Here is a 9,489-nt window from a genome sequence, read left to right on the forward strand (position 1 = left end):
TGGTTTTATGGAACAAAGTATTTATTTAAATGCACATAGTATCTCTTAAAATAATTCCCTGTTAAATAGCACCCATAATTTATCTTAAAATTAATCAATTTAAGTTAATCATTTTCAATCAATAACTTTTTGTCCATATCACTTTTGTTGCGTTTCCAGTATTTAATGTTTCTGAATTAAAAAATAGTTTTTCCTTTCGAATTAACGCTCAAATTTTACTTATCTTTTTTACTTTTCAGCACCTATATACTACATATACTATATAACATTACATTTTGAATATCAATATGTGCTTATAAACATAAGTATCATTTAATATAAGTAAGAGCAATATCAACCTAACAGTGCAACGTTCGGAGTCGATTCTTCATCTTGCTCGATTTTTCAAAAGCATATACTCACTTTTATTTAATGTTGAGAATCTATAATCATTATAATTATTTTAACTTTCACTGCTAGTTGTTTATAAAAAATATATGATCTGGGTGCGTCGTATATCCTTAATAGATGACTCATAGATTCCGACAAATTTTGGCTAAATTGCATTGTAAATACTATTATTATTATAATTAGTACAATAGAATCAGTATAAGTCGGTGACTAATACCCGAAAGACGTGGTTTCGAATGATTCTTACTCAGGAATGATTTGAATCGAATATCATTTAGACCCCAAGTGTTTTTTTTTTTTGAATTTTTATTGTGTCTGGGAGATTGGGTTTAGTGATTATTATTTAATTATAATTCCGTTCGGTCATCACAGATAAGGGTTTCCTAGATTTTCATAATCTTGCAGTTGCATGGGAGATTTACAGTTAATAAATTATTCTAGACGGTCACATCAGATGTAGTTTTTAAGATTTGTATTATCTTAAGTGCAGATTGCAGATTAGATTAAACTAATGTCAATGGATATTTGTAAATTAAAGTATATTTTAAATAATTATATTTAAAAAATTGAATCATCGGCAGATGTCCACCATACGTACATATGTAGTTTCATATAATAATATTATATTTAATGTATTTATTTTGTATTGATATTTTTATACACCATTCATATAAATATGTATTTTTATTAATTCCAGGATATTCGTCAATCGTTCTCTGCATCTGGAAAACATCAAGTTCTATGGATTCGACATGGATTACACACTGGCTGGTAAGAATAGACACATTGATTTGGCCATTATTTATAATAAATAAAAATTAATTTATTAATTTAATCCTTTTCAGAGTATAAATCTCCCCAATATGAAACACTTGGCTTTAATTTAGTGAAAGAACATTTAGTCAATCTTGGTTATCCGCAAGAAATTCTAGAATTCGAATATGATCCTTCGTTTCCGATCAGGTAAAATAATGTTTATTAATATTATTAATTGAATATATAACTATTTGTAATTTAATCCTTATTGTGTTTTATAGAGGTCTGTGGTTTGACACTTTATATGGCAATCTTCTGAAAGTAGACGCTTATGGAAACATATTAGTATGCGTACATGGATTCGAATTTTTAAAGCAGTGAGTATATATTGTTTAAATTGATTTATGCAAAGATGGACCATATATTTATTATTATATTTTAGTTCTCAAGTTTATGAGTTATATCCGAATAAGTTCTTACAATTGGACGAATCAAGAGTTTACGTTCTCAACACATTGTTCAATTTACCGGAAACATATCTGTTAGCATGTTTGATAGACTTCTTCACAAATTCACCGCAATATACAAGGTAATATTATTGATATAAAATTACGAAATAAGAGCCTATAAAAAAGTGAAATTAATGATTCTTAATTTGCAGAGAAAAAACTGGCGTACGCGGCGGCGACTTAGCTATGTCTTTCAAGTCAATTTTCCAAGACGTTAGAAACGCAGTGGATTATGTCCATAGTCAAGGCGATCTCAAGCAAAAGACTACCGAAAATCTTGAAGAGTATGTCAAAAAGGATGAGAAATTACCTATGTTTTTGACGAGGATTAGGGAAAGCGGTGCAAAAGTGTTCTTATTGACAAATAGTGATTATAAATTCACAAATAAAATTATGTCCTATCTCTTTGACTTTCCGCATGGACCTAGGGTATGTTTATTTAGAAAAATATTGGAATAGTAATGATGTAAATTATTAATTTGCGTATTATATTTGCAGCCTGAAGATCCACACAGGAATTGGAAGACTTATTTCGATGTGATTGTCGTCGATGCTTGTAAACCGTTGTTCTTTGGGGAAGGAACTATCTTAAGGCAGGTGAATACGTGCACAGGAGCACTTAGAATTGGCACGCATATGGGACCGTTGCAAAAAGAACAAGTTTATTCTGGAGGTGATTATTTTATTATTGCTTATGCAGAAATTGATCAAAAATTATTTTTTATATATTTTATATTATGAAAATGATAAATAAAATATTGATCTATTGGCCCATTGGATATCCCATCCAATATATTTTTTTTATAAAACAATGGTTACATGAGCCTTTACTGAAATATATATATTTTTTAATAAGTTTGACAGATGGAGCAGATTTTTTTTTATATGTTGGTTTTAAAGTTATTATTTGAGTAATTTATTTTTAATATTTTATTCTAGGTTCATGTGATGTTTTCACTGAGCTAATCGGTGCCAAAGGTAAAGATGTATTATATATAGGCGACCATATATTCGGTGATATTCTCAAATCTAAAAAAATCAGAGGATGGAGAACATTTTTAATTGTACCAGAATTAGTTCAAGAATTACATGTATGGACTGATAAATGTCAAATATTCGCAGAGCTTCAATCTCTTGAAATAATGCTAGGAGAGATGTACAAGTAAGCAATTTTAAAATGTATAATATTGTAAATATTATGTATTTAAATATTCATAACAATATTTTTTTAGGAATTTAGACTCGAGCACAAAAGAAAAACCTGACATATCCAAGCTACGCATTTCCATGAGAGACGTGACTCATAAAATGGACTTGGCTTATGGTATGATGGGCTCGTTGTTCAGATCTGGTTCTAGGCAGACTTTCTTCTCATCTCAAGTATGATTTTTATAAATATTTATTTTAAACCTGTTCTTAATAAGTGATATTAATTAATGTTCATTATTTCAGGTTGTTCGTTATGCTGATTTATATGCCGCTTCATTCTTAAACTTAATGTATTATCCATTCTGCTATATGTTCCGTGCTCCTGCCATGCTTTTACCGCACGAATCTACTGTCGCTCACGAGCAAAGATTCCAAATGGACGCACCAGCTATTGATAGGTAATCTTATATATAATTGTTCTAAGCCGCCGCTTCCGGACGCGCATAACTTTAAACAAAACATTCTCCGTTCAATTCTATACTCTATAAATCGTATCGCTTTGTATGAACGGTGTGTAACAATACATGTAAACAAAGGAATTATAATAATAAATAATAATAAAAATAAAAATTGAATTTGCTCCGATTGATTTTTGAGCCGCCGGCAATGCGTTCTGTTGTTTCGACCAATCAAAAATAAGCATTCAAATATTCAAATAGCTTCGACCAATGAAAAATAAGCATTCGAATTCAAATAGACAGTACCGTGACAACGCTTTTATTTAATAATAAAATTTTGCTACGCGACAATAATTTTCATTAATTCGTCATTTGACTGAATATAAATAATCGGATTGCAAATTAACTAGGTGTGTTATAACTATGTTAACTTAAATATATACATAATGTGTTGAGGATTAGAAGAATACATTGATTAAACTAGATAAACAATCTTCGTAATGAAATTTTCAAATTTTGAATTCCCGGCGACGGGCTCCTAGGCCGAAAAGTGAGTTTTTCCTTTTTTAATAATCGGATTGCAACTTAACTAGGTGTGTTATGACTATGAAAATTAAATATATACATAATGTGTATAGGATAAAAAGAATACATTGATTAAATTAGATAAAGAATGATAAAACTATCTTCGTAACGAAATCTTCAATTTTGAATTCCCGTCACCGGGCTCCGAGGCCGAAAAATGAGTTTTTCCTTTTACAATACATAAAAATTATCGTTGTTTCTGATTTAATGCACATATTCGTTAGATTTTACGAATTGCAAATAAATCCTTAGTATGTATGAGGATTGAAAGTTAATGTCGATCAAATCGGCGCTGTCGGAACGCTATATCAGCCAACGGACAGCTTATAAATGTGTAGTTTCTTAGATGTTATCTAATAAACAACATTTTACAATGATTATAAATATGTGATTGCATACCTGGAATAATCGATAGCCAAAATATCTAAGAGTATGTTATTTTCAATTCCGATGTGGCAAAATATGTTCAATTTTTGTTCTGTGCCTTTATTCCTCTTTCGGAATAGCCAAATTCAAGATATTCAGTTACATCAAACTTATGTAGTATGTTCTTTATAAAAAGATAATACTTGCTGACAGTGACTTCAACATGAGAAGATTCACTCTTTGTTTATATATACCAATTCTACGTTATAGGCATATAGGTCATCAAATTGCTCCATCATTGCTTCTGAAAAGTAATTAAAAAACAATAAGAGTAAACATTAAACACATTATTACTACTAATATAATGCATAAATTAAATTTGAACGACAACCGAAGAACAAAATTAACGGAAATTACTGTAGAGGATTAAACACGTAGATTGACATATCTTCATCTTCTTCAAAATAGTCGCAATATGTCATACATTAATTGTTTGCCATACGTAAATGTTATTAGATCTCTCATTGATTCTGGAAATTGACTGTAAACGATACTATATATGGGTAAAAAGTAACTTTTTGTTTACACTAATATGAGATTTTTCATTATTACTACCATTGTAATATGTTTAATTAACTTTGGCATGTATATCTTAAATTGCCAAATCACTGCTGTTTGTCGTTTAATATTAGATCCTAGAAAGTCAATAGTAATTTTGTTAGAATAACCGTGATATAGTATTCATATAACCAAACACTTACTGGCACTCATAATTTATATTTCGATATAGTCTATAATTCCAATGGTAAATCACTTTGAATCATCTTCAATTGTAACTTAGTAAGAAAAATGCTTTGTTTAATTAACATATTTTACTGTTTATTGAATCGCACTAAGCTGTATCCCGGCGCGCGCTTGACTGATGACAGAACTGTCAAATGTAAGCAACTGAGGGGATATCCCGATACATGATCGGGATATCACCGCGCGCTTAATAACGAACTACGAAATTGATTTTAACGATTTAAATTGTAAAACACTTATCAATATATGTTTAAAAATCATCAAATTCTAAAAAAAATTTTTTTTTAAATATTTTTAGTTTATACGGTATTTAAAATATAATATAAATAATGTGGATTTTTATTAGCTTCTCTTAACAAAAAAAAAATATGTACTTGAATTTTGGCGAACGTTGACAATTTAAATTAATAGTTTTTGAAGAATTTTTAAAATTTCGCTTGAAAAAACATTTTAAAAAAAAGGGGGAAAATTTCAAAATAAGTACTATTCATTACCAACCAACTACTAAACACATAGTGTTGCAAAAATCTCTCTTACTGACCCCTTTGAAAGGAAACTACACAAAATTGTAAAATATTTTATAACTAATTTAATTTTTTTAACTTATTTTTATTATATTTTTTAAATTATAAAGTTTTAGAATAAATTTTCAAGATTTATTCAAAATATTTTTTTCAACCTTAAAAATATTTTTTATTTTATTATGGATTTTAAATATTCTTAATTTATTATAGATTTTAAATATGTTTAGTTTATTATTAATTTTAAATAATGTGAAAATTTTTTGCACTTATTAATTATTAAAATTAATAATGCTGCGCAGATAAATCATTTACTTTAAAAAATATATAAATATAAATATTTTTTAATAAAAATTGACAAAGGTCTCAAAATTATTATTATTTTTAAAGCGCACTTTTGGTCTAAAGTAACAGATTAAGTGCTTGATATTTTCAGTTTATTATTTCTTTCTAATTGGCTTTTATATTTACACATAAAACATATAAACAACTTTTTTAAATTATTAATAAACTTATGGTGTAACTAAAAAAAGTTCTTATTACTAAGATTTAAATTTATGATAAAATTGTGTTATATGCAATTTATTCATTGGTTCCATAAGCTTCGCTGTATTGAGATTTCACTGTACAATTTTTAATTTATTATTATCTAGCTAAGTTCTAAATCTATTTATAAATGATATGCAATATTTAGATTTATCATTAAATATCTAAGTTTCAAATATAACGATAAAATTTAACGTTTCAAATCTAATAAATAATATAAAATGTTTTCTTCTGGAAATATTTAGTCAAGTTGTAAACCTATTTTCAAATGAATTGAAAATGTTAGTAGTTTTTTATAGATTAAACCATTTTGTCTATTATTGAAAATCCTAAATAATAATGTCCAATTTGAACCATTAATTTTTTTTTAAATATTTAAAAAAATCAGAACGAAGCAAAAATTATATTTAAAACCCAAAAAGTTGAGGGTCCGGTATACGCACACTCGCTAGCTTTCGGTACCTCACGATAGTGAGGTACCGACAGCTAGTAATAACTTAATTGTACATGACCTGTATTCCAGTATAGAAATAACGGTGTTTCATAATTAATAATTCAACCTACTTTCTATGTAGTACTTTATTTTTATTAGCAAACTATTGACATTTCATACAATTGTGGTATGTTTAACTAATTTATTGCTTACTTTAAGAACTACATATATTCAAAAAAAGGAGAATAAATCCAATAAGTAAACAACCGTGAAATATTTTTAGAATAAAGATTTTATCACCTATTGCTGAAAATGATAATATCAGCACATACTATGTGCTTGTTTTGCAATCTCAAAGATGATATTTATTTAAGAGTACGATTTAACAGGGAATTATTTTAAGAGATATGTACATTAGGATAAATACTTTGTTTCATAAAACGAATTGTTTGTGCATTTATGTAAGGTAAATCTTGGGATTTTTTTTCGGAAAAGGATTCATTGTAGTGTTATTCACTGTTTGACTAATGCTCGCTCGCTAGCATCTTACCAGTCCAACTGTAATGCACAAACAATTCGTTTTATGAAACAAATATTTAATAATATTGCTCATTTAAATTGTCTTCTTTATTTAAATAGTACAATTTTTGTTTGAAAGTAAAGTTAATCATTAAGAAATAAACACACAGTACTGCAAATTGGAAGACGTTTGTCTATTTGCTTTCAAAGTATGAGTTTTCAAAATGTGTTTAATTATTTCCAGATCAAGACAATCTAGCAGAGGATTCAACACATTTCCATTATCACCTGGAAGTGAAAACGAGGACAATGTTCCAAATACTAACAACGATGAGGTATGCATCGCCCGTATTGCGTTTTTCAAATTATTATTCTTATGTATCCTATTTAAAAAATAAATGTTTATAGAATCTGACTACTTCTACTATACCACATGTTCGTCCAGAAACCCCACGCACCCTGACACACACGCATGATGAAGATTGCTCTGAAGACAGCAGCGAAGACGGGCCTAATGAAGAAGTAAACGATAAAGTTCAATAAATCTTTGATATCTCAATAAATCATGAAACGTTTGAGTTTATTTTATATTTGTTTTGTTTATTTATATTTTATTTCGTTCGCTATTTTTTATACGTCAATGTTATATTTTATATCGAATCATTATTTTTATTGTATTATGATAGACGGTATACTTATTACAGGTAGCCAAATTTATTAACATTGGGTATCGGCTACCTTTCTATGTTTATCCGTGTGTATTTTAAAAATCACATTGATTTAGAACTGTTGATTTTTATTTTTAATTGTATATGTGTTTCATTTATATAATTAATTAAGGAATATTACGTAATTATTACTTGTGTATTGTTATAAAATATGACAATAAACTTTACGTTATGCGAATAATATAATTTGACGAATAATAACATAAATATCATATTTGATTAAAGATCTTTTTAAAATTGTGATTGTAATTTATGGAATTATTTAAATTGAAAATAATAATTGTTTAAATCAATATCATTTTAAATCTATCAAATAAGAAACGTTTCTCTGAATTGTTCTCTGAAAACAAAGCAATATATCTCTTTTTAACTTATATTATTATCTACATTTAAGTTATATTAGTTTGTCACGCATGTTTTTAAAATAATGAATATATGTAATAGTGAAATTTTAAACTCATATGAACTTATGGGATAAATTAATAATTTATTGTTACTTTTTTCTACAAGCTCAAATTAGTAGAGTTAAGCGTGACATGTTGCAATTTTTGCAATTTTTTGTATTTATAGATCGTGGCGAAACGTGTAGTAAAATTAGTGTTTCACATGCGATAGATATATGCTAATAATATTCGCATCGGCAATGTTGTAGTTATAAAAACAAGTAATTGTTTTTAGACTGACTTTCGAGGAGCGTAGATTGTTAATTATATTGTAATGATTATAAATGGGGCATAATCTTTTTATTGTATTTTGTTTAAATTTATATCGTAACACATCATTGGGGCCAATCTGTTATGTTGTTAACATTACGTTAATCAATTGTGTCCTATAAACTGTTTACATTTGAAAGCAGAATGAATTGTTGCTCACTGTATCGTGCTTTTGTTATCGGATTATGCCTTTTATAGGAATATAGCGTTAAACTAATTAATATTTTAAATAAGTAATAAAATAGCTTGCTCGGTCATCAGCTGAGAAATATACATTATACAATATATTTATTATGAAAAGGTAAACATTACCAGTCAAAGTGATTTATTTCATCTAGACGTCTAGCTAGAGGTTATGTACGAATGCCTTATTTTGTTCATAAGAATTTGGTACGAATATCTCATCTTTTTACAAAAGCAAAAGCTGAGATATTCGTACCGTAGATATTCGTTGCTTTTCATCAAGATTTTATTGCCTCTATAGCTTAATTCTATGAAATTCTATTTATATAGATCGAAATAAATATTTTTAGCTTTTGACTACTTGTGTATTTAAAGTGCTTGAAACTTTTCAATACCAAATAAAAATTGAATCTATAATGGATCTGTAATGCATGTATGTTGATTGATATTTTATTTTGAAGTATAGTATAATAATGAAAATAATATATATATGAAATATTATTTCTTGTTTTATTATACCTTGTTATCATAATTTCAAAGAACCACAATTTATACAAATAAGTATTATTTTTCATTTAGTGATAAAGTAAAATATTTTAGTCACAATATTAAAAAATATTTCAAAATATATGCAGTATATACTGAACTTAATCCTTTATTTTAAATATAAACTTTATATATTCAGGAGTAAAACACAATGAGAATACACTTTACTACATGTAACAAAATGTAGCACATATGTATGTATTATACATCCAAAATATTTTGGCGACGGGAGATGACGGGTGGCAATTAGACACAGATTGAGCTACTACAGTAGTATTTTTTA

The 9,489-nt window shown here is 27.4% G+C and overlaps 1 protein-coding gene and 1 long non-coding RNA gene across 8 annotated transcripts in view; one reads left to right on the forward strand and one right to left on the reverse strand.

Moving 5' to 3' along the window:
- Nt5b (5' nucleotidase B) overlaps positions 1-9,159 on the forward strand; it is a 38,664-nt gene extending 29,505 nt beyond the window's left edge. For all 7 annotated transcript variants that reach the window (XM_088199855.1, XM_088199854.1, XM_088199856.1 and 4 more), the window contains 11 exons: positions 1,088-1,161; positions 1,236-1,353; positions 1,428-1,523; positions 1,589-1,735; positions 1,808-2,084; positions 2,154-2,328; positions 2,595-2,817; positions 2,888-3,035; positions 3,108-3,262; positions 7,281-7,371; positions 7,445-9,159. In XM_088199855.1, the coding sequence (XP_088055981.1) occupies positions 1,088-1,161; positions 1,236-1,353; positions 1,428-1,523; positions 1,589-1,735; positions 1,808-2,084; positions 2,154-2,328; positions 2,595-2,817; positions 2,888-3,035; positions 3,108-3,262; positions 7,281-7,371; positions 7,445-7,579 (1,639 nt within the window). In that variant the 3' untranslated portion in view covers positions 7,580-9,159. The remainder of the gene's footprint in view (positions 1-1,087; positions 1,162-1,235; positions 1,354-1,427; positions 1,524-1,588; positions 1,736-1,807; positions 2,085-2,153; positions 2,329-2,594; positions 2,818-2,887; positions 3,036-3,107; positions 3,263-7,280; positions 7,372-7,444) is intronic.
- LOC148228445 (uncharacterized) lies at positions 4,315-5,185 on the reverse strand. The gene is made up of 4 exons (XR_015811625.1): positions 4,975-5,185; positions 4,829-4,908; positions 4,631-4,754; positions 4,315-4,517 (listed from the first exon to the last, which is right to left on the reverse strand). It is a non-coding gene; the product is annotated as an uncharacterized LOC148228445 (long non-coding RNA).
- Positions 9,160-9,489: the final 330 nt, after the last annotated feature.

Source organism: Plectrocnemia conspersa, unplaced genomic scaffold (genome assembly GCF_051122295.1).
Source record: "Plectrocnemia conspersa isolate PC_06_02 unplaced genomic scaffold, ASM5112229v1 ptg000012l, whole genome shotgun sequence".
NCBI classification, from domain to species: Eukaryota; Metazoa; Arthropoda; class Insecta; order Trichoptera; family Polycentropodidae; genus Plectrocnemia; species Plectrocnemia conspersa.